At 52.0% G+C, this 23,798-nt stretch overlaps 1 protein-coding gene across 1 annotated transcript in view; it reads left to right on the top strand.

Annotated features, from left to right (window-relative positions):
• The first annotated feature begins 230 nt into the window (after positions 1-230).
• STK24 (serine/threonine kinase 24) overlaps positions 231-23,798 on the top strand; it is a 43,029-nt gene continuing 19,461 nt past the window's right edge. Inside the window, 1 exon segment of the mRNA XM_049778636.1 lies at positions 231-280. Coding sequence (XP_049634593.1) covers positions 239-280 — 42 coding nt within the window. The 5' untranslated portion in view covers positions 231-238.

Raw genomic sequence — 23,798 nt, 5'->3', positions numbered from 1 at the left:
GCTCCAGCCAGCCAGGCAGCCAGTGGAGCAGCGATCGCCGCCGCCGCAGCAGCGCTCGAGGAGGCCCCCGCCCCTGCATGGAGACGCGGCCCGCGGGCCCCCGCCGCTGAGCCTCGGGGGTCCCCCTTGGGGGCCGGGCCGGGCCGAGCTCGGGCGCCCGGCGCTCCGATCGTCCGTCCAGGCCGCCCGCCCGCGCGCAGGAAGTGGCCGCCCGCCGGCCCCGACCCGAGCCAGCGCCATGGCCCACTCCCCGGTGCAGGCGGGCCTGCCGGGCATGCAGGTAGGCGGCGGCCTTGCCGTGGGGGTCGGAGCGGGCGATCGGTGGTTTGGGGGGGGGGGCCCGACCTTGCTCGCCCGCCTCCCGCGCACCCCACCCCGCCTCAGCCGGATCCGGCCCGGAGATCTTGCGAGCAAGCTCCGAGATCTTGCAAGCAAGCCCAGGTGCAGGACGGCCCTTGGAGGCCGCGCCTCGGACCCGGGGCCAGGCCGGGCCACCCCTCCCTCCCCGGCGAGCGGGTCAGGTGAAGTTGGCGCCCCGGGCGCGCCCCGACTCGTCCCGGGCCCGCGCTGCGCCGCCTGGCCTGCCTGGAGAGCTGGAGGTGGAGGGAGGGAAGGAGGTTGTGTCACTGCGGGCTCGTCCAGGGCCTACGAGAAGGAAATTGGGGACCCCTCTCCCCGAAAGAGACGAGCTCACCCCCATTTCGCTCACCTAGGGAGACTGCGGCTGCTCACCCACTCGCCCACCCAGGGGGGCCCTTCCCCAAGGGGGCTGGGGGCTGCATCCTCTTTTCTTGGGTTGCAACACTGGCATCTTGGCCTAGCCAAGTGGGGGGGAAGGAAGACATGAATTTGAAATAGATGCAAACGCTTTCTCCCAAGTTTCTCACTATTGGGGACTTTTTAAATGATTTACTTTACTTGTTGATGTTTATTTATTTCTGGCACCTCCGATGAGGCTCAGCGCTTAGGCCTGTTTCTGCACTCAGGGATCACTGCTGAGAGTGCTCCTCTGGGGGAGACCATATGGGATGGGAACCCTTTGAGCTAGCAGGGTCAGATCCAGGGTCAGCCCTGTGCCAGGCAAGCGGGCGCCCTACCCACTGTACTATCCCTCTGGCCCCCCTCCACCCCATTGGGATCTTTGCAAAGCAGAACCCCCCGGGCCTGGTTCATTGGGGGATGTGGGTAAATGGTGGCAGAATGATGAGGACCAAATGTCTCAGAAGAGCTAGGGCACGTCTGGAAAGTTTTACTGTCCTAATGAAGCCAAGCCGGTGACCACAGAGCTTGGAGAAAAACAGTTTCAGGATCCAAGTGGACTTATTTGTCACCCTACAAACACAGGGCCGGATGGTGTTCTTTTTTTCCTTGCTCTTCAGGCCACCTGTTGTTTGAACCCGAGCTTGCCTTTATAATCTCTCAAGGCTCTTAGGAACATTCTAACATATTTTTAGTATATCTTTTCTTAAACCATTGACACAGTTGATGGTTCCCGTTTGAAATTTGGACACAAATCTTTTCTGAGGAGTGCCGGCAGTTACAGTGGAGAGCTAGGACATCTCAGCATCTCATTTTAAGCTTTTCAAACTCCTTAATACTAAAAATAAAAAAAACTTAGGCTGCTGGACCGATAGGCTAAAAATATTTTAAAAAGCCCAAACCACTCTATGTGGTTTCTGGGTATATTTTCAAGCCCTGGCTTGGGGTTGGTTTCTTTTGCTTTTTTTTTTTTTTTATTTTTTTTTTATTGTGACTGAAGTTCATTACACAGAATTATTTACAGTACATAGTGACAATGAATGAAGGGCTTTCCCACCACCAATGTTGTCCTCCTTCCACTCCTGTTCCCAGCTTGTCTCCCACATATCCCTCCTTTACCCCCCAGAATCCTAATGTAACTGGTCTCCACCTTACAGCTTGTTATAGGTTGGGTATCTATTCTGTTTGGTGTTTCAGTCTGGTGGTTTCTTTTGCTTTGAGAGGTAGGAAGCTCTGTGGTTTGGGTGAGAAATACATTTCCATCAGGAGGGCGGAAGGACCTGGTGAGTGATGAAAGAGGTGCTCCTAAGCAGTGCTCCTTCTATAAGAAGGAGTCTTCGTGCTCAAGGTGCAAAATACAGGAAATTCCACACTGAGGTTCCCCATGGAGGTACTGGGTCTTTGTTGAAAGCTGTACTTAAAACCCCCTTATGGTCCCCAGGAGGGCAAAATACCATTTCTTTATATTTGAAGAACATGAGCTCAAATGTTCAAATCTCATTTCCTTCTTCCCTCCCTCCCTCCCTCCCTCCCTCCCTCCCTCCCTCCCTCCCTCCCTTCCTTCCTTCCTTCCTTCCTTCCTTCCTTCCTTCCTTCCTTCCTTCCTCCCCCCCCCCTTCCAGTTTTTTGGGCACACACTCAGGAATCATTCCTGACAGTGCTGTGCTTAGGGACTCTGGGGTGTCTGGAATCATCCCAGACTGGCCTTATGCAAGGAAAGAGCCCTCCCAACTGGACTGTCACTCTGCTCTGGCCTCTTCATTTTGATCTTGGCTTTTGGGTTACATCTGGCTATGCCCAGGGGACCCTATGTTTGCAGTGCTTGGGGATTGAACCCATCTTGGTATCATCCGATGACCTTTAACTTCCTTTAATAATGGCCTCGTCTAGGGCAAGCTACAGGGAAGCTGTTCATGGGTTTTTGGTTGTTTTTTTTTTTTTTTTTGGCCTTCTGGGATTTGACTGAGATGACATTTTTCTGTGGTTGAAGCTGCCACCACAATCATTTGAGTTGCTCTGGTTTTCAGGGTTTCAAGATGACTTCTCACCCGCCTGTCTGATGTCTGTCTGTCAGTGTATTGGGGACTGTGAAACTGTTTTTGAATGTGCCATTTGGGAGGAACATTCCTTTCTTCTCCCCCTTCTCCCTCCCTTCGGCTCCTCAAAAGGAAAACAACAAGTACATTGCTTTTCTGCTGTGAACTAGCAGCTGCTGCATCCTGGGCGGGTGGCACTGGCTCAGTGGCCGAGGATTCCATTAAAGATGCACCTGCCGGGTGGGCAGGCAGGCGGGCAGCCTGGGAGGCCCAGGCCTGCAGGAGAGGAAGCATCCAGGCACTGAGCATTCCCTCCCTCTCAGCCAAGCAAGCTCTTGGCCCCTCCCAGGCCAGGATCCATGAGCAGTTGGCTTCAAGCTCTCTCAAGACCATCCCAGTGGGTTTAGGCAGAAGCTTCTGGACAAATAAAAATGGAATTTGAAAGCATGCACTTTTGTGCAACCAACCACTAGGTTTTTAAAAAACATATATACCATGAAATAAGTATCCTCCAATGCCTGTTTCTTGCACCAGCATGGTTTATTTTGTTGTTCTTTTTTGTATTTTTCTGGGGGCCATATCTAGCAGTGCTGGTGGTGGTGGGGTTTAATCGTGACTTTGCATTCAGGGACTACCAGTTTTCATTGTCTTGCTAATCTGTTTATTGTTATTATTACTTTATTTTTGTGGGGGGAGAACCAGACCTTGCGGTGTTCAGGGCTTAAACCTAGCTCTGCTCAGCTCAGGTTACTCCTGGCACGGCACTTAGGAGTCACTCTTGGCAGGCTCAGGAGATCATATGGGATGTCGAAGGTTGAATCCGGGTCAGCCACATGCAAGGCCAGTGCTCTCCCCGCTGTGCTCTGGCTCCAGTCCATTGGCAAATTCCTTTATTGTGTCACTTTTGTTTCTTCCTGGTGCTCCCGAGGTTGTGATGTCCTTGAAGCTGGTTTTCTTGCCACTGAAACCAGCAGAGATGAGTTGATGTCATCAAGTTGTAGTTTGGCCGCAGTGCCAAAACGGGTTCCTGAGATATGTGTGTGGAGGTGGCCTGGCTCATTCTTGTCTTCCACCCCACTCCCTCAGCACCCCCTGTTGCTGCTGCATTAATGGCTTTGGAGACATTGAAGTTGGTTCCAAGCCAGCTTGGGTTTGCTGAAGAAACTGGCAGGTCAGTGGCTTTATTGACTCAACTGGCACTGCTCATGGCTATACCCATGGACGGGCAGTAGGTGAGTGGCTCCTGATGGACCAGGTGCCATATTCCACGATTACACACTGTGTCATCCAAGCTCAGAAAAATCCTAGGGGAAATCTTGAGCTGAAAGGAGTAGCTGCCGTCGACATAAATGCCCAGTAGACCTGGGCTGACTCAGTTTGCCTGATTTAAAAAGCAGAGCAGGGCCTGGAGTGATGGTACAGTGGGGTAGAACTTTTGCCTAGGAAGCAGCTAACCTGGGTTTGATTCCTGGAACTCTACCAGGAGTGATCCCTGAACTTGGGGAGGTGTGGCCCTGAAAAAACAAACAAACAAAAACCAGCAGGGGGCAGAGAGAGGGTAGCCCAGAATATGATACACCAGTCCTGGGGTTTGATCTCTGGCACTGCAGATAGTCCTTGATCCCTGAGCACAGAGCTAGGACTGTGCCCTGGAGTATGTTCCCTCGAATCTCCCCAGAATAGTAAACTCATGGTTGGGCAGAGGTAGTGCTTTTTCTGCTTCGGATTGGCATCAGATGTAATTTAAAAGGAAGTTTGGGTTATACATTTCTATCATAGGGCAGCTTTCAGACTTTTATTATTATTATTATTATTATTATTATTATTATTATTATTATTATTATTATTTTGGTTTTTGGGCCATACCCAGGGACGCTCAGGGATTCCTCCTGGCTCTGCGCTCAGAAATCACTTCTGGCAGGCTTGGGGAACCATAGGGGATGCTGGGAACCGAACCCGGGTCAGTCCCAGGTCGGCCTTGTGCAAGGCAAACACCCTGCCGCTGTGCTATCTCCCTGGCCTAATATTTGTTATTTTATGTCAAGTTTCAGGAACCTGCCCTGGGCCTTACTGCTCATAACATTTGTGACATTTCTGAGTGGGATGCAGTTTTCCGCAGCAGAAGCATCAGAGAATACTGCTCTGTGCCGCTGGCCAGACCCACTTGCCTGACCCAAGTTCGGGACATGCTTTGAGCACAATGTTCACTCACCTGGTAACAAAGGTGCCGGGAGTCATGCTGTCCTCGAGTTGGAAGGGACAGGAGGCGCTTTACAGAACTCATCGAGAATTGTAGCATTTTTGCTTGTTGATAGCACCCCCCACCCCTCACTCCCCACCTCCTCATTCTTACCCCTCCACATTTCACCCCACCCCAGTTGCTTTTTTCTCCTAGCATCTTTGCTGCTGGGACCAATTCAGGCCCTTACCCAGAGAAATTGCCCCATTATTCTTCAAGAGTGAGGATCTTGCTGGGGGCTTGAGTGCTTTGCAGACCAGGGAAACTGAGGCAGCCCAGTGTCTGAAGCTTAGCACTTGCACGGGGTGGGAAGGACATGCCTGGGGCCTGGCCACTGAGTGGTCTCATTGGCCAGGGTTGGCGCCAGGAGGGAAAGTGGGTGCACCCCCCCCCCAATCCCTGAGCGGTGTGCGTGTGTGTACATGTGCACTGGATCTTAGAACATTAATGTGAGCTGGATCCCAGAGCTTTAAGAGAAGCTGGTTCCCAGAGCTGTAGGAAGTGTCCTGGCCTCTTGGCCTCGGGGCTTCCTGCTTTCTGGGTTGCAAGTCGACTTCTTTGTGGGACAGGGAGTAAAGAGGGCAGGAGCTCCTGAAAAAGGGGTAGGGGTGGTGGGGGGCAGGGGTTGGGGTGGGGGTAAGGTTGATCACGGCTTCACCAAGTCATTGCTGGGTTCTGCAGAAGTTTTGGAAAAAACAGGCATTCTTCCCAGTACTGGTCGCTGCTTACATAAGAAAGAGAAAGAGAGAGAAAGAGAAAGAGAGAGAGAGAGAGAGAGAGAGAGAGAGAGAGAGAGAGAGAGAGAGAGAGAGAGGAGGGAGGGAGAGAGAGAAGGAAGGAAGGAAGGAAGGAAGGAAGAAGGAAGGAAGGAAGGAAGAAAGAAGGAAGGAAGGAAGACGAAAGAAAAAGGAAAGAAAGAAAAGAAAAGACCTGTGGCCGGAGCAGGGAAGGGAATTGCCTTGAACACGACTAACCTCCTTAGATCTCTTTCACCCCAGAGGGTCACTGGGCATTCCCAAGAGTGATCCCTGAATTGCAGGGCCCAGGAGTCAAGCCAACTCTAGCACCGCTGGGTGTGACCCACAGAACAAAAAGCCAAAATAAACAAAAAATTAAGAACCTATTTCAGTCCCTCTCCCCCCCTTTATTTTTATCTCTCTCTGTGTTTACCAAAACCCAACAATGTCAAGAATTCTTTTTGCTGGTGCATGTAAAGAATTTTTTTTAAAAGCAGGGGAGGGAGTTGTTAGAAGAATTTAAAAAAAAAATTTAAATAAAAATGAAAAAAAAAAAAAAAGAAAGAAAGAAACATCCAGCCAATTTGGATGCGCCCGGGACTTTTTGGTTCCAATCCCAGATCTGGGAACATTCTTGATGGTGTTTCACATGGAGCCAAATGACCTTCAAATAGAACTGGGTCAGATGAGACGATTGGAAGCTACCGAAGGCCCCGAGCCTTGCTGCTCTGGAGTCTGTGTTCATCTGCTGCTCCGTGTGGTCCAGGCCTTGGTGTGGAATCTGCTGGCTTGCTGCCGGCCGGCCTTGCTCTTTGGGAGGGAAAAGGAGAATATTTCTTGTCTCCGGCTGCATCCAGGATATAGTGGGAACGGGGACAGCCTGTGAGTCCTTGACCATGAGTGTGCAGTGGGCGGGCCAGGAGCGTGGGCCTGCCCCCTGAAACACAACTTGGCCCTCTCTGTCCCTGACTGTCTCTGTGAATCAGAGTGGCCTGCTTGGAACCTGCAGGAAGTGCACCCGGCCCCGCCTGGTCCCCTGGTGGCTTTTCTTTTTCTTTTTTTTTTTTTTTCTCCCTCTGGTGCTTTAGCTCTAGATTGTTATCATTAATGGGATCTTGCCGGAGTGTGCAGGAAATGGAAGTTGCTCTCACTGGGGCCTGCTCAGGAGCTGCGGGGAGCCGGAGTCATAATAACTGGCTTTTGCAGGCCCATATTGTTAATGCTCTGGGTGCCAGATGCCAGAGGCAGGGGGGGGCCCTCCGTGGAGGTGCCAGAGAAAAATGTGCTGTGAGGACGCTATGGGGCCTCCCTGGTTTCTCGGAGAGAGATCCTGGGAAATGAAACTTGTACCTTGGCTGTGCTTGCGAAAGGTCTGAAGCTGCAGGGGAGGTGAATTCAGTCAGGGTCTTTGGTCCAGCCTGGCCAGGCGCCTTATCTTTTTATCCCCCGCCCCACCAGCTGCCCCTCTGTGGGAATGGTCCAAGTTTTGGAGAAATGCTTATTAGCCCCGCAGTCTCACCGGCTCTCTGCTGTTTATCCTTTGATTATTTTAAGCCCCTTCCTGTTTTTAAAAAGAAATTTTAGGCCCAAAGATGGGGAAGGGCAGCCCAAGTCCTTTCTTTGTGTCTTTGAAGGCCGGGAAGGGTTTTCTGTTTAGCTTTACTGTAAAGCATTATACACACTGGGGCCACCACCTCCGGCCACATCCAGCCAGGATTACAGTTGCTCCTTTTGTTGATGGGGGTGGGGGGGGGTGAGGGGGGCTGGGAATGTGATACCAGGCTCAGGGGTTAGTGTCAGGGGTTGCAAAGACCAAGTCTTGAAAATGACGGCTCCTTCCTCCTCCTCCTATCCCTTGCACCCCAGTTTCAGGCGTTGTATGTAGACTTTGGACCCTGAAGGTGAAGATTTCACTCCTGTAGTAAGTTGGTGGGGATCCCTTTGGCACAGGTGGAGATGGTGGTGGGTGCCTGGCTGGAGGGTTCCCCAGAGCTGGCACTTTGGGGGACAGGTGCTCTAGGCTGTCTCCTCCCTCCCCCACTCCCCAAGTCCCATAGAGCAGCTCCTGTAGTTTCAGAGTAACCTTGGTTCCATCATGGAGGGGGTCTCCAGGTGGAGAGGTAGAGGAGTACTGACCACACCCCCACCCCATAAGCCAACTCCCTACCCAGTGGGGTGCCTGATCTCCCCACAGGTCTTTGCAGAGAGACTTTGGTTCCCAAGTACCCTCATTTGCCTCTGTCCTTCCTACAAGCTCTTCCCTGGGGGTGCTTGGAAAAGCCAGGGCATTTTTCTTTCTTTTTTTTTTTTTAAATACATTTTTTTGTTTTGTTTTTGGGCCATACTGGGCGACACTCGGGATGGTTACTCTTGCATCTTGTACTCAGGAATTGCTCCTGCCAGGCTCCGGGAACCATATGGGATGCTGAGGATTGAACTTGGGTTGGCTGTGTACAAGGCAAAAGCCCTACATGCTGTGTTACCGCACCAGTCCCTAAAATAAATTATTATTATTATTATTATTATTTTTCATTTCTGGGTCACACTCAGTGATCCTCAAGGGTTACTCCTGGCTCTGCACTCAGGGGTCATTTATGGCAGTGCTCAGGGGACCATGCCGAGGATTGAACCCGTGTCAGCAGTGTGCAAAGGCAAATGCCCTCCCCACTGTGCTATTACTCCAGCCCCTTAAAATAATTTCTTAATGGGAATCATCATGAGATCTAGTTACACAGTTATTCATTATTGAGTTTGTCATATAATGTCCAACAACTCCCTTTACCAAGGCACATTTCTTGCCACCAGTGTCCCCAGTTCCCCTCCTGCTCTCCAAACCCCACTCTATGGCAGACATTTTTCTTCTCTCTCCCCTTCCCCCCCATTTTCTTTTATACACCCGTGGTGTGCATATTTTTTACTGAAGGGAAGGGGGTACCATGCCTATCCCTTCCCCTCCTTTCAGCACCCAGTTCTTGTCCAGAGCGACGTTTCCCAACTCTCACTGTGGCCCCCTTCTCTGTCCTCACTGCACTCCCAGCTCTTATTGGCAAGTTTCCCTGCCATAGACCCGTCCTCCTGACCCTCTGTTGTCTCTGCATATTATTTCCATCCTATCTACATATATATAATCCCACAAATGAGTGGGATCGTTCCATGTCTATTCCTCTTCCTCTGACTCATTTCATGCAACATCGTACTATGTATCCCCTCCATGTAGAAGCAGAACTCATGACTGTTTTTCCTAACACCTGCATTGTTCTTACGTGACTGTCCCATCACACCCCCTGTGGTAGATGAGTAGATGGTGCTCAGGATGGGGATTGCCCCTCCGACGGCATTTCGAAGGCATCATTCCCTAGTGCTAGTGCAGAAGGCGGGACATGCCCTCAATACTGAGTTTCCTGGTCATCTCCCTGCCTAAAGACCATCTGGATCCTGGGAGCACGGAGGTACATGTGTAGTTTCAGTGGAGCCTTTAAAGCAAACTCCAGGCTCGTGCTCAAGCCGTACTTGGTTCGTCTTGTTGGTTTCCTCCAGCTATTATGGCCTTTCTGTGGTCTTAGGCCTGTGATTCCCCGGATGCCACCCTTTATATATGTAGGAGTCAGACCCCACTGGCCTAAGCCTTAGGCTTGTTCAATCTGTTTGTTCATTTTTGTGGTGCTGGGGACAGATGGGACCAAGGCCTCATCATCCCTAGGGCAAGGACCTCCCTCGCCCACCTCCTTGACTTCCCAGGAGTTGTTCCATCTTTATCTTCAGCTCTTCAAGGAACACTCTATTGCTGCTCCTAAATTTGGAGAGTTCTGGACCGAAGAGATAGTCCAGTGGGGAGGGCACTTGCCTTGAACACAGCCCACCTGTTCAATCTCTGACATCTCATAGGGTCCACTGAGCAGCACCAGGAGTGATCCCTGAGCTTTGCTGGGTGCCGTTCCTTCCCAAAATTCTGAGTTCTTTTTCAGTTCTCCGTATGTGTCTTTTTTTTGTTTGTTTTTGGGCCACACCTGGGCATCACATGTGTGGTCCTGGGTATTGAGCCCATGTTAGCCACATGCAAGGCAAGAAATCTGCCCGCTGTACTGTCTCTCTTGGCCCCTGATGTGTCTCTATTGTGATGAAAATCATATATTTTTTCCTTGCTTTTCTCTGATGGCTTTTGGGTCTCACCTGGCAGTGCTTAGGAGTGGCCCCTGGTGGTTCTGGGGGACTGTGTGTGTGTGATACCCGGGGATTTTAAATCAGGGTGACAGCCACTGCAGTTCCAGTGGGGGGGAGGGGAAGTGAGAGCGGGGAGAGAGAGAGAGAGAGAGAGAGAGAGAGAGAGAGAGAGAGAGAGAGAGAGACTGAGAGTATGTGTATTATGTGTGTAAGTGCCTGTGTATGTCTAGCTGGCTGGAGGGAGGGTGGGTTTGACAGCCCTGAGACTGTTTGCCTTCTCAGGGCTGCCACCTCCCCCCACCCACCCCCACCCCACTCCCCCCTCTCCACCCCCCCCCTGCCAGTGGCTGTACTTTACTATCTCCTGCTCTCCTCAGCACTGGGGTGGCGCCTCTGCCAGTGCACCCCTTTGACCTGTCCTCCCTCTCTGCAGCTGTTGCCTCACAAATCCTTTCCCTTCTGCTTGCTGATGGGGGTGTCCCTTGCTTCTGGGGCTCTGTCCCGAATGCCTGGTGCCGCTGGTGCTGCTTCAGGGGGTTGGGCACAGGGAAGGAGTCCTTTCCCACCCTCCATCTGCCTTTGGCAGCTCCCCTATTCCGCTGCCTCCTGCCCCTCTGCAGAAGGGTCTCAGCCTATTCAGGAACCTCCCTTTCCCCTTTATGTGGTGGCTTGGTGGGGCTCGGGGCTGGTCCTTGACTGACCTAGCTCTGAGGGCAGAGATGGCATGATAGGGCAGAGATTGTAGGGATGCGACTGGGGGCTTGTCTGTGTCTCACGTGACTTGCCCTCCTGTTTCTCCTCTCTGTCAGGGAAGGCACCCCTTAATGTTGGGCTACCCCATAACATCAGACTCCCTGTAACATCAGGGCACCCCATAACATCAGGAGCCCCAGTCTTTTCCATGCAAGCTCTCTGTTTGCAGTCACAACCCCATGTCGAGGAGTTCTCAGCAGAAACTCAGCCAGGCTCCTATTTAGGGCTCCCCAGCACTGCCCTGCATATGGCGGGGAGATCCCACCTCCAACTCATTCGAGTCCTGGATACATTCTGAATCCTGATGCTTGGTGGTATCGAGGGCTGGTGGACTTGGCAGTCGGTCCTCCTCCATGCTACACACTAGAGGACCTGGGCTGAGGGGGCTGTCTGTCCCTTTGTGCTCTGGTGTCCCTAAGTGAGCAGTTGCAGGAAGGGAGGATGCTGGAAAGTGACTTTGCATATGACGTCCCCGTAGAAAGGAGTTTGTTCACAGTAACTGACAGGGGTGACCCAGGACAGGATGACAGGAGAAGCTGATCAATCGGGGTGTGCCTGGACTGGATGCAGGCATTGAGTAGAGGCGATGTGTTTTGTTTTGGGTCACACTGTGATCCTTGGGGGTGTGGGTTATTTGAACCTGGGCTCTTGTCAGCAGAGCCAGCTCTCAGACCTCTGAGCCCCTGTGTACCCAGGAAGGGCCTCACATGTCTTGTGACTGCTATGCATACTCTGGAGGCCAGGCCTAGGCAGTCAGTGTTCTGAGGGACACAGCATGATACCCAGGCTTGCATCTGAGCCTTCTGCTCTCATTGCCCCCAACCCCGAGTTCATGGTCCCCAGCACCTCTGCAAACCCAGGGCATCATGTTGCCTGCATAGAACTTGCCTGCTTGACACTGGGCACAGATGTTGTTCTGGGCCGACGGATTTCCTGGTGAGTTTTAAAGTTTTGGGTGTTTGAGGGCTTGGTCCTTGTTCTCGATTGTTTCTTTCCTTTGTTTTTTGTTTTTGGGGTTCCACCCTGGAGTGCTGTGAGTGGGGCTGGGGTTTTCACCATGATCTATGTACAAAGGTAAATGTCCTACCCATTGTGCTATCTCTCTCAGCCTTGTATTTAGTTGTATATTTGCTTTTTTGGGGGGGAGGGCATACCTGGCCTTGCCTAGGATTTATTCTTGGCTCTGTACTCAGGGATACGTAGTGGTGGACTCGGGACCATAGGGTGTGCTGAAGGCAGAGGTGTCTTCCCTGCTGTTCTGTCTCTCCTACCCCACTGCCCAGCTTGTTTCTGTAACTCACAGACCCACAGGGCCTGCATGCAGGAGGTCTGCTTTAGAACCTCGGAGCCTCACAGTTCCCTGAACACTACCAGGACTGACTCCCCACCACCACCACCACCACCACCACCACCCACCACCACCACCACCACGCCTGGAGTAGTCCCGAAGACTGGCTGGTCTAGCCACAAGCCAAAGCCCTAAGCAAGGCGCCTTAGAGAACTGGACTCTGTGGTCTGGCCTCCCCCCAGGGCCTCCTGCCAGCTTATCTGTTCCTGGATGAGGGCGGGACCCTGGGGTGGCCGAGCCACACCTGATCCATGTTACTGGTGACTCATGGCACCTGGGGGGTGTGACCCAGGATTCCGAGGGTGGATTTGCCTCTCCCAGGGGCAAGAAAGTCAGTTCCAGGATGATCCCACTGACCTAAAAGTTTTTTTTTTTTTTTAATTACATCATCATCATCTGACATGTCATTCATAATGCAGTTGTCTCAGGCATTCATTGTGCCATCACCATTGTGACCCTTCTGTCCACCAGTGTCCCCAGAGTCCTACACGCTCACAACCCTAACCTGCTTTCTTACAGATACAAATACATTGACTTCATGTTGTTGGTTACAGCACAGAGGCAAATGCAGTGATCAGAACTCTAAGATCAATGAGAGGTGATTTGGTGATTTATGATGGTTGGATCTCTTCATGCTGTTACTGAAGTCAGTATCTGAGGATTTACTAGGCTGTGGTTGGTGCTAGTGGAGCTTTCTGGGTTTCCTGTTCAGGTTTATTGAGCGGCATGCGTGTGTGTGTGTGTGTGTGTTGTGTGTGTGTGTGTGTGTATGTGTGTACTGGGAAGTTTGGAGGCGTCATGTGGGCTCGTGGTCCAGGAGCTTCAGAGCTTAATGTTTTTGGTGCCTTGACAGATCCAGGAGGGTTCAGTTGTGGAGCTGGGCTGTTTGCGTGTGTGTGTGTGTGTGTGTGTGTGTGTGTGTGTGTGTTGTGTGTGTGTGTGTATGTGTGTATGTGTGTACTGGGAAGTTTGGAGGCGTCATGTGGGGCTCGTGGTCCAGGAGCTTCAGAGCTTAATGTTTTGGTGCCTTGACAGATCCAGGAGGTTTCAGTTGTGGAGCTGGGCTGTTTCTGTGGAAGGTTGTTGGGTTGTGGCTGTGTGGCTTCATACAGAAAGGGGAATCAGTTTGCCTCTAATCTGAGAAGGCCCCAGAGGGAGTCTGGACCAGCTGGGTCCTTCTGGGTCCTTCATGAAGGCCCTGCCTAAGTAGGGAAGTATGTGTGTAGGTGTGACTGAGTGAGTGTGGGTGTATGTGGGGGGCATAGGTGCAAGTGAGAGCATCCTTTACATCCTTGCTATGCTTTTGTCTCTCTGGGCCCTCGTTGAGGCCTTGGATACAGCCACCCTTGGAAATTCTGCCAGTTGGTTGAGGAATTGGGTTAGGATTCTTTGGCCTTGCAGATGAATTCTTCAAGTACGTGATGAGTGCCCTGGGATTAAAGTAGGTTTTCTCAGATAGGAGAGAGCACAGAGCCCAAGTCCCATCCCCAGCACCTCACACCAGGTATTGCCAGGACATTGACACTGGTGCCCCTGGCAATGTTTTGCTGGAGGTGGCCCCCTGGTCCCCTAAGGACTGCTGGACAGCCAATCCTTCCCAAGAACCAAAGAGCAGGTGGGGTAACTGAGGGGAACTGACAGGTCTCGGCTGAATGCAGGGTATGACCACTCCAAGTGAGGCCCCAGCCTTGTGGGAGCAGAGTGGGGCTCCCTGACTGTGTCTTGAGGTGGGGAGCTGCTCAGGAAAAGTAGCCACACTGAGCTGAGGCCTAGTTGCTGGTCTAGGACCCTGCGTACTCAACAGTGCTCGGTGCTCTGTAGTGGCCACCAGACCATGCACTAACATTAACTCATGCCCACAGTGCTCAGGGCTGTTCTCCAGACCACGCACCAGGACCACTCATGCCCACAGAGTCCCGTGGGTTCTGTACCCTCCTCTGAAGGGCGGTGTGAGGCTGACTTTTAGGCCGTCTCCTCTCTCCTCGAGGTCATGTATATTTATTTATTTGTTTATTTATTTATATTGGGGGAGCACCTGTGGCCATGCTCAAGGCTCTACCTCCCAGTTCTATGCTCAGGGGAGGGGCTGGACAGGTTCTGGGCAGGGCTTGGGATCCCCCCTTCAGGGATAGTCAATCCCTTCGCCAAGGATTGGGGAGGGGAGACTTGCCAGTTCCACCCAATAGTTCCCTACATACTCTCTCACACTGTGTTTACAACACACACACACCACACACACCACACACACACACACACATGCATACTTAAGACACCTGCACTTTTTTTTTTGGTTTTGGGTAACACCCCGCAGCGCTCAGGGGTTCCTCTTGGCTCTACACTCAGTAGTCGCTCCTGGCAGGTTCAGGGGACCATATGGGATGCTGGGGATTCGAGCCACTGTCTTTCTGCATACAAGGCAAACACTGTACCTCCATGCTCTCTCTCTCGGGCCCCAAGACACCTGCACTTTTACACTCTTACAATACATCTCACACACTTTCTTTCACATGTACTCTAACGCACATACAGTCACATCCACAAGCTCACACTCAGACGTTTACACTCTCACACAATGTGCACTCATACACTCACACTTACACACACACACACACACACACACACAAAACATCGACATCCACACAGACAAAGACACAGTCTCACTCGCACAGAGACACATTCTCAATATGTACATAGACACACATGACACTAACACACTGTCTCAGACACTCATATGTGTTTTGCCTGGTCCCTGCCTCTGTCTCTTCCTCTTCAGCTTCTTCAGGTCTCTGTTGCATCAGGAAGTGAGAAGAGTTGGAGTTGGGGTGAGCCTGGTGGCCTTGATCCCCACTGCATGTTCCCGGGGTGCACTGCCACAGTGCTGAGACAGTCCTGCGGGCTCTCTGATGGCGGCTCCTGTGCCCTGCCCCCCTGTGTGCCAGGCCCTTATGGAGCTGAGTGAAGGGCTGGGGTCCCTACTTTATTGACAAGTCTCCCTGGAATATCGCCTGATGCCAGAGACTGCTGGGAATAGGGGAGGCTCTCTCTCTCTCTCTCTCTCCTCTCTTCTCCTCTCCTCTCTCTCTTCTCCTCTCTCCTCTCTCTCCTCTCTCCTTCTCATCCTTTCCCCCTCCTCTCTCTCTCCCCTTTTCTCCCTCTCTCCTCTCTCCCTCTCCTCTCTCCCTCTCTCCCTCTCTCCCTCTCTCCCTCTCTCCCTCTCTCCCCCTCTAATTGGCTCTGCCTCTTATTTCTGACTGTGCCTTTTGGTTCCTTGGGTAGGCATCAGACATTTCAGGGTGGGTCTCGGAGGCCCAACCTGCCTTTCCCAGTGCTTGCTGCTGGCAGGCTGGATAGATGGAGGGAAACAACTGCCTGTCATGTCATTCTTTGTCCCCCCCAAGTTACTCTAAAGGTGCTGGGAAGGGTGGGAGAGGTGCCTGCTGTGATCTGTAACTGACCCCTGGAAAATCTGGCCACAACCATCCCCATTGCTAGCCTTCCTTTGGGACGACTCAAGTCCTCCCCAGGACCCCCTCTGCTCTCCAGTGTCTGCTGTTTCATTGTTGTTTTTCCTCCTAGCAGAGCCCCTGGAGCTCACCTCACAGCAGAGCTTTATAGCTGGTCTGTGTCCTTGAACACACCCAGTGGTGGCAGGAACAGCTGGGCTGGGTACTTCTCACTTCTCACCAGGAGTCCTGGGTGGGTGAGAGCACCAGTGTGGGTGAGAGAGAAGGCAGCCTTCATGGAGGAGGTGCATTTAAGGTACTTTTTTGAGGGGGGGGTGGAGAAGAGAATTCTAGCAGATGAGACTGGTTCAGGGTGCGTGGATCCTGTTTTTTCCCTCCTTTCCTTTTAGTTTTCCCCCCTTGTTATTCTAAGCTCAGAGGGGCTGGAATCCAGCTGTTGTGTTCAGGAGACCCAGGTTTTGACCTCTGAGCACTGCTGAGCACTGATTAGGAGTAACTGCCATTTGAGCATTGCCCTGGTATGCCCCCCCCCACTAGGAAATGAAAAGTTACTAGAAATGTGTGCCTTGGGATGGGATGAAAGGCCACAGAACAAAACGGGGCCTCCAGTGATTTGGATGCAGGCCATTGTCACTACGGGTTTTGGGTGAGGCCCTGGATATAACCCTGATGTAGCCAGCAAGACCCTGCACCCTCTTTTTTTTTGGTTTTTGGGTCACACCCCAGCGGCGTTCAGGGGTTACTCCTGGCTCTGTGCTCATAAATCACTCCTGGTAGGCAGGCTCCGGGGATCACATGGGATGCCGGGATTCAAACACATCCATCTTTGGCTGCATGCAAGGCAAACACCCTACTGCTGTGCTATATCCCCAGCCCTGAAACATATTTTTTTTTTTAAATAAAAAGAATGATGCCTTGAGAAAGTTGGGGCTGAAGAGTAGTACAGCGGGCACTTACTTTTTTTTTATTTATTACTTTATTCATTGATAGAAAGTATATACATTTAATGTAAATCGTTACGGCATCAGTCATTGGGTCCAAAACACTCAGCCGGTCTCCTCCCAGTTTCTGTCAGGAGTTACTTCATCCGGTCACATGTAGAAGATGGAAGACTCTCACCACCGCTGGCATTCACACTGTGCAATCGCTCTAATGGATGGACAGACTCCGCCTGGGTAGAGCTCACTGGGGGACAAAGTGAATATTAGGGTGCACCTGGCCAAAGGTTGTCTTTTTTTTTTTTTGTTTTGTTTTTGGGTCACACCCTGCTGTGCTCAGGAGTTACTCCTGGCTGTCTGCTCAGAAATAGCTCCTGGCAGGCACGGGGGGACCATATGGGGACACCGGGATTCGAACCAAACTACCTTTGGTCCTGGATGGGCTGCTTGCAAGGCAAACACCCGCTGTGCTATCTCTCCGGGCCCCAAAGGTTGTCTTAATAGAAGATGGTAAAACTGTTTGTAAAACACGGAGAGACATTTTCCCGCACAGAGTCCTTCCTGGACACCTGTTGCAGACAGCACAGTGGGGCAGTGTTTGGGTTCAATTCCAGGCACCTCACATGATTCCTCCAAGCCCCCTCTACCAGGAGTGATCCCTGAGCACCTCTGTGTGCCCTCCCAGGCCCCCACACCTGGTCACAATGGGATGAGAAGGGGCAAGAGGACTTCTTACCCTGCCCCCTAGGGTGCCACACCCCACCTACCTACCTCGGGGCCCTCGAGATAAGCCCTTATGTGGGTGACTTGAAAACATGCACAGGGGCTGCCTGCTTATCATGGGGTGTTTGAAGGAGGCCAGGCTGGAGGGCAGCAGACATGGGGCGGATAGGGCAAGGCCTTTCCTGCCCACAGATAAGTACCCCCAGGACCAGCCTGGGCCTGCGGGTGGCCTCTGGGGTTCCCTCTAGCTTAGCTGGATCCCTGGATCCATCACCCCAGGACAGGGTCAGCCAGAGCTGAAGCTTCTTTTTTTTTTTTTTTTTTTTTTTATTTTTTTGCTGAAGCTTCTTAATGTTTGATTGTAACAGATCAGTTCACCCCTTTACACACACACACACACACACACACACACACACACACACACACACACATACCACCCCCTACACACCCCACCCCCAATACTAAACATTTCTTTTCAATGAATGACTCACGTGTGGATTGTGCAGCTTCTTAATGTTAAGTTTTATTGAAACAGATCAGTTCACTCCCTTACATACACACTCACACACACACACACACACACACACACACCACACCCCCCCAAAACTAAAAGTCTTTTCATGAATGACTCAAGTGGTGGATTGTTTTTGTGGTCAGGTTGCCCTTAGGGGAAGGAAAGGGTGGGGTCTTCTCAGTGATGGGCCTGTTCTGGGAAGAGAGTCACACCCCTCCCTTAGCTGGGTCCCCTCACACCCCTACTCCCTGTCTCCCATCCCTGTCCTCCACTGGGACCTCCGCCAAAGGCTTCCTTGTTTTATTTTTTGTTTTTGGGCCACACCCTGATGGTTGGTGCTCAGGAGTTACTCCTGGCTCTGCATACTCTGGAATCACTGCTGGCAGGGCTTAGGGGGGATCTTATGGGATGCCCAGGGAGTGGGGGGATTTGAATCTCAGTTAGCTGTGTACAGAGCAAATGAGTTCCTGTCTATACTGTTGCTCCAGCCCTTCCCGTGCTTGCGCTTAACGTGGGAAGATTGTCCCGGACCCCGATTTGTTTTGTTACTTGCTCCTCAGTGAAACAGAGTGGCTGAAGTTGAAGTATTGAGCCCAGCCATGGCCTCTGAAGCCCCCCATCTCCTTCCACTTTCCTCTTAAGCTTTCATGCTTTATTTTTCCCCCCCCCTTTAGGTGGGGGTGATGTTTTGGGTTGCACCTGGTAGTGCTGGGGCTTCTATAGGTACGTTTGCTGCTCAGGGTTCCCACTGTGCTTGGGGGGACCATGCTGAGTTGGGGGGTCAGACCTGTGCCCCTCCCTGATGCCAAAACACATACTTCGCCGTGTTGTGCTCTGTCTAGCCCCTGTGATGCTTTTTTCGCAGGGGGGAGAAGAAAGGGGTTGAGAAGAGAGAGACTGTTGTTGTTGTTTTGTTTTGTTTTGTTGGGGGGCCCCATGCCCCATAGTGCTCTTGGTTACTCCCTGGCTCTCTGTTCAGAAACTTCTTACGGGCTTGGTGGACCATATGGGATGCCGGGGGATCAAACCCTGAGTAATCTGTGTGCAAGGCAGATGCCCTACCTGCTGTGCTATTGCTCTGGCCTCAAAGAGGCTATTATTTGGATGTTGTGTCTCCTTTCAATGCTTTTTTGAGCTCCTGTCTCCATTTCCAACTGTTATAAATCCTCTTTTGATTTTTTTTTTATTTTTTAAAGAGAAACCCTGGTTCTCTTTGGTTTTCTTGAGTCAGAGGATTTTGAGATGCTCCTCTCTCTCCCGTGGGACTCCACTGAACTGCTCTTTCCGTCTGTCCACTGTAGTCCATTCTTTTGCATCCCCTTTTGGAATGTCTGCAGGCTTCTGGTGGGGTATTTTTGGTTTAGGAGACATCTTTAAAAAATTTAAAGTTTAAAAAAAGTTAAAAATAAAACAATTGCAGGCACTGTGATTTCCAGTACTGTTAGTGGTAAGTTTCAGCATCCACACCTCCACCAATGTCCTGTGCATCGGCTATCTGTGCTGTCTGTCCCCCTCCATCCCCGTCTGCCCTTCATTCCCCCTGCCCCTTTTCTCTCTGGTCCTCTGTTTCTGTCCCCTCCATCTCCATCCTCTACTCTGGTTAGTTCAGTTCTCTCAACCATTTGTCAGGTTCTGTAGTGATGGCTACTTATTGGTTGGCCCCTTATTGTCTCTTATTCACACATGAAAGATCATTGTGTGTCTGTCCCCCTCCCGATGGGCTTTCCGAAGCAGCAGGATCCTCTGCACAGACACCCCCTGCCCACAGCAAATTGCACGATTTCGTCTAAGTACTTCACTGTGTAAATGTACCAGCGCTGCTTGATCTGTTCTTTTTCTTGGACACTGGAGTTCTTTGCAGATTTTGGCTGCCAGGACTAGTGCTGCAAATGAACGTACACATGAAAAATGTCTTTTCTGAAGAGAGTCCTTGGGCCCCTTCCACTGATGCCAAGAAGTGGAATTGTTGGGTTCTGTCATGAAAGCACAATTGGGAGATTGCTTTTTGTGGGGAGAGGGCGGCTGTCCCCTGAAGCTTCTGTACTCAGGACTTACTCCTGCTCTGTGCTCAGGGATGATTCATAGTAGTGCTTTAGAGACCACAGGTCTTGGTGCCAGGACTTGAACCCCGGTCAGTCACCTATCTCTGACCACATCAGTTCTTAGCTTTTTTTTTTTTTTTTGATGGGGGGGTTGGGGCCACACTGGCCACACTCACGGTTTGTTTCCTGCCCTATGTGCTCAGAAATCTCTCCTGGCTCAGGGAACCATATGGGATGCCAGGGATTTGAACCAGGTCTGTCCTGGATCTGCCATGTGCCAGGCAAATTCCCTACCACTGTGCTGTCGCTCCAGCCCCTCTTTTTTTTTTTGGAAGTGTCCATATTATTTTTTCCAGAACATTGGACCAGACCTCACTCAACAGATCAGCAATGGGCAAGGGTTCTTTGTCCCCCCCATATCCGTGCCAACACTGGTTGTTTTTGTTTTCTTCCCGCGTGTACCCATCTCACTAATGGGTGCTGATATCTCACTGTTGTAGGTTCTAAGGGCCTCTTGCTAGACTTCTTACAATCTATTTGGACTTGAAGGGCTTGTGCAGTGAAGCACAACTAAGCTGTGAAGCTGAAACTAGGCATAGGGCAGGCTAGGGGCATCCTTGCAGGTGAGTGGAACTAGCTGGACAAGACTAGTGCAGTGAAGGGATTGGGATTGGCCAGGCCAGTAGTATGGGGGTGGGACTAACCTGAAGTAGGCCCAACCCTATGCCATTCCCGGGGGTGTGTGGGTGGAACTAGCATTGGACAGAACCTAATTAATACAGGAAAGAGATTTTTTTTTAAATTTTTGAAACTTTATTTAAACCACTGATTGACCCTAATTGTTGAAAACACAGGCATTAAATGTTCAAACACCAGTCCCAACACCATTGTCCCCAGTTACCCTTCACACCCCCATCCTGACCCCTCAGCAGGTACACATTGTTGCTTGTTGTAATACAATATTCACTCAAACGTTTACTAAAGTCACCCAGGATTTACTGAGTTGTTAGGTGCTGGTGAGCTTTCAGTGTTATTGTTTTTTGCTTGTTGAGCTTGGTCAGCTACCTACACAGCTTCCCCATCTAGTTCGCTTTGCTCCTTCTGGGCTTTGGGTTTTGTGAAATGTGGTGGGAGTGTTGTGTGGCCCCATATGTGGACACTTGCTCCTGGAACCCGGATGATTCAGCAGCTGAGTATCTCTGCTGGACTTCATGTAAATCAGTTGTGGGTGGAGCTGGGTTTTTCAACAGGAAAGGAACTTGGCCCACTCTCATCCCAAAAAGGCTCCAGAAACCGGGTCTCCCCTGGTCCAGCTCAGCTGTGGCAGGGACTGCGGGATTGGCCAGGCCTGGAGTGTAGGGATGACCCTGGCACTTGCAGGAGCTGGAGGGCTGATGGCTGCTGTCCTTGCTGGACAGCACCAGTGGCAGGGCAGTGTGGGATTGTGACTGATGTGACTCAGGTCTAGATCTGCATGTGTGGTGGTGAGGGGGTTAAGGGGTGAGAAGGCCAGTAACCCCCGCAGACAGGCAGGTTGACCCCCTGTTCCAGCACCCAGCTGAAACCCTCTCTTCTGCCCTTGTTCCATGATGGGGTGTGGGTGACAGGGTCCCGTGACCATTTTCTTCCTGGGAAGTGGAGGGGCCCCTCGACGGCCCAGCTTAGTCACCTGTGTGTGTTGGCAGGGTGGACGGGGTCTCTACCACCCGCATCTTAGACCCCCCTTTCCCAGGGAAAAGCTCAGGCTTGCCCCCTGGTGCCTGGCCAGAAGCAGGGTAGTGGGGGGAACATGCCTACCCCAGACCCCTTTTCTGCCCAGATGTCACCTTTGTCCCTAGTTTGGGGTTATTTGTCTCCTGGTTCTATTTCTGTATCCAGCATGGGTGTAAAGCAGAGCAACTTAAGCACCGTTGTCCCTTAAGACCCCCCTTTGCTGACACTGTGTCCCTACATCTTGCCTTGCAGCCAGCACCCTCAGCTCTGCCAGTGTGGCTATGTGCCGGGCTCTGAGACAGCTGCCTCTGTCCTCACCCAGGGAGAGCTGAAGGCCTGTGCCCTCGCTCCCTGGTCCCTCCAGGCTCTGCTCCTGTGCTCCTCCCTGCAGGAGCGGGCTGCCTGCAGCACCCATGGGTGGTGGGCTGTGCGCTTCAGCCCTTTGAGCCTTTGCCTGGCCCCCAGGAGGATCCTTTCCCTGCATAGCTGGGCCCCTGGCTTTTCATTGGGTGTGTGGCCGAGCATGGCTCTGGGCATGTGTGGCCACGCACAGGCTTCCCTGCAGCAGCAGGATTTCAGGCTTGACCCTAGGAGGGCGGGCCTGGTCAGCCCACAGAGGGTGTGGTGGCTGCATGCTGCCATTGAGCCAGATGGGCACCATTCACCCTCTTGGATGCCATGGGGTTGTGAATACTGCCCCAGCCCAGAAGGGGTTTTAGGGTGCACCCGGTATGTTTCACAGAGGTCTGGGCCACTCCTTTTTTTTTTGGTTTTTGGGTCACACCCGGCGGTGCTTAGGGGTTACTCCTGGCTCGGTGCCCAGAAATCGCTCCTGGCAGGCTAGGGGGACCATATGGGATGCCGGGAATCAAACCCCGTCTGTCCTGGGTTGGCCACGTGTAAGTCAAATGCCTTGCTGCTGTGCTATCTCTCCGGCCCCTGGGCACTCCCTTCTGTGAAGAGGAGAGAGCCCTGTGGTTCAGAGCTCAGAATTCCTGGTGCTGGTCTCTGTGCCCTTGTTATTAGATCCCTTGTCACATCGCCTCTGAACCCCTGGCCTAAGGATCCTGGTGAGATTCTGGCCTGAATCTCGAAGCCCCTGCAGACTCCCCCTGGCCTGCTGGACTTTTCGGTGCCTGGAGCATCAGGCACCCTGGCATGACCCAGCAGGACCCATTTCTTTCTTGGAACTGAAGGCATGTGGGGAGGGAGAGATGGAGAGGACGGGACAGGTGTTTTATGGAGCTTTCCACCGAAGAGCACGGGGGTCTCACACTCTCGGCTCTGTGTACCCACGACTCACTCACTGATCCATTATTCATTTGCTTATTCACTCTCACTTGTCACTCACTTATTCACTCATTCATTCTCTCATTCCTCCCTTTGTTCACTCATGCATACATTCATCCACTTACCTACTCATTCACTCACTCATTGGTTCATTTAATTTTCTCACTGATTCATCTACCCGGTCACGCATTCGTTCCTCACCTGGTCATGTGCTCGTTCACTCGTTCACCTGTTTGTTCACTCACTCATTCTTCCACTTCTTGGTCATGCATTGACACATTCACTTGGTCACTCACTGGTCCACTCCCTTACTCATTCCCAAAATCAGTTGCCCTCACTCATTCGGCCTCCCAGTGGTGCCATGCTGTGGGATAGGGGAGACTGAGGCCAGTACCTGGCTCTGTCTGTGCAGACTGTCTGCCAGACCCTCATGGGAATGCAGGAGTTGGGATGACGATAATGGCTCTTCCTACGAGACTTGCTGTCTTACAGCACCTCCCATGGCCCTGGCTCTCAATGACCTCGGCATGTGGCTGGCCCCTTGGAGATGGATTTTTGGGGCTCAGGCTGCAGGGTATGAGGAGAATTCTGGCTGTGCCAATGGCTCTGCAATAAGGCTCTCTGGGCTTGGCTTGGAGACAGCACAGGGGCCATGTGAGCACCTCTGGGTGCTGCCCTTGAGGTCTTCACACTACTAGTGGTCCTGGCACTACAGCATATCTTTGGGGCCCTGTTGACTCACCTGGGAGGGGGTTCCTGGCTATGAGAAAACCACTTAGGAGTCCTCTCCCCCAAACAGGAAGACAGTAAAAAGGGCCCATCTTACAGAATTAGCCCCTTAAGAGGCTTGCGGAGAGCAGGAGAGTGACCAGCGATGATAGCTCAGTGCACACGGGGTCAGGTGTCTCCTGCCAGATGCCCCTGCCCCATCCCTGCTTGGGACAGTTGGGCACAGGCCCCGGCATGCAGCTGAGGCTGGTGGGGAATGTGGCATGCGGGTAGAGACAGTTCCAGAGTCCATGTTGCCAATGCCTGATCTCTGGCTGCCAGCAGTGGGGGACAGTGTTGTTCTGGCTGTCTT

Source organism: Suncus etruscus, chromosome 8 (assembly GCF_024139225.1).
Source record: "Suncus etruscus isolate mSunEtr1 chromosome 8, mSunEtr1.pri.cur, whole genome shotgun sequence".
Classification (NCBI taxonomy): domain Eukaryota; kingdom Metazoa; phylum Chordata; class Mammalia; order Eulipotyphla; family Soricidae; genus Suncus; species Suncus etruscus.
This window is presented reverse-complemented; position numbering and strand designations above follow the sequence as displayed.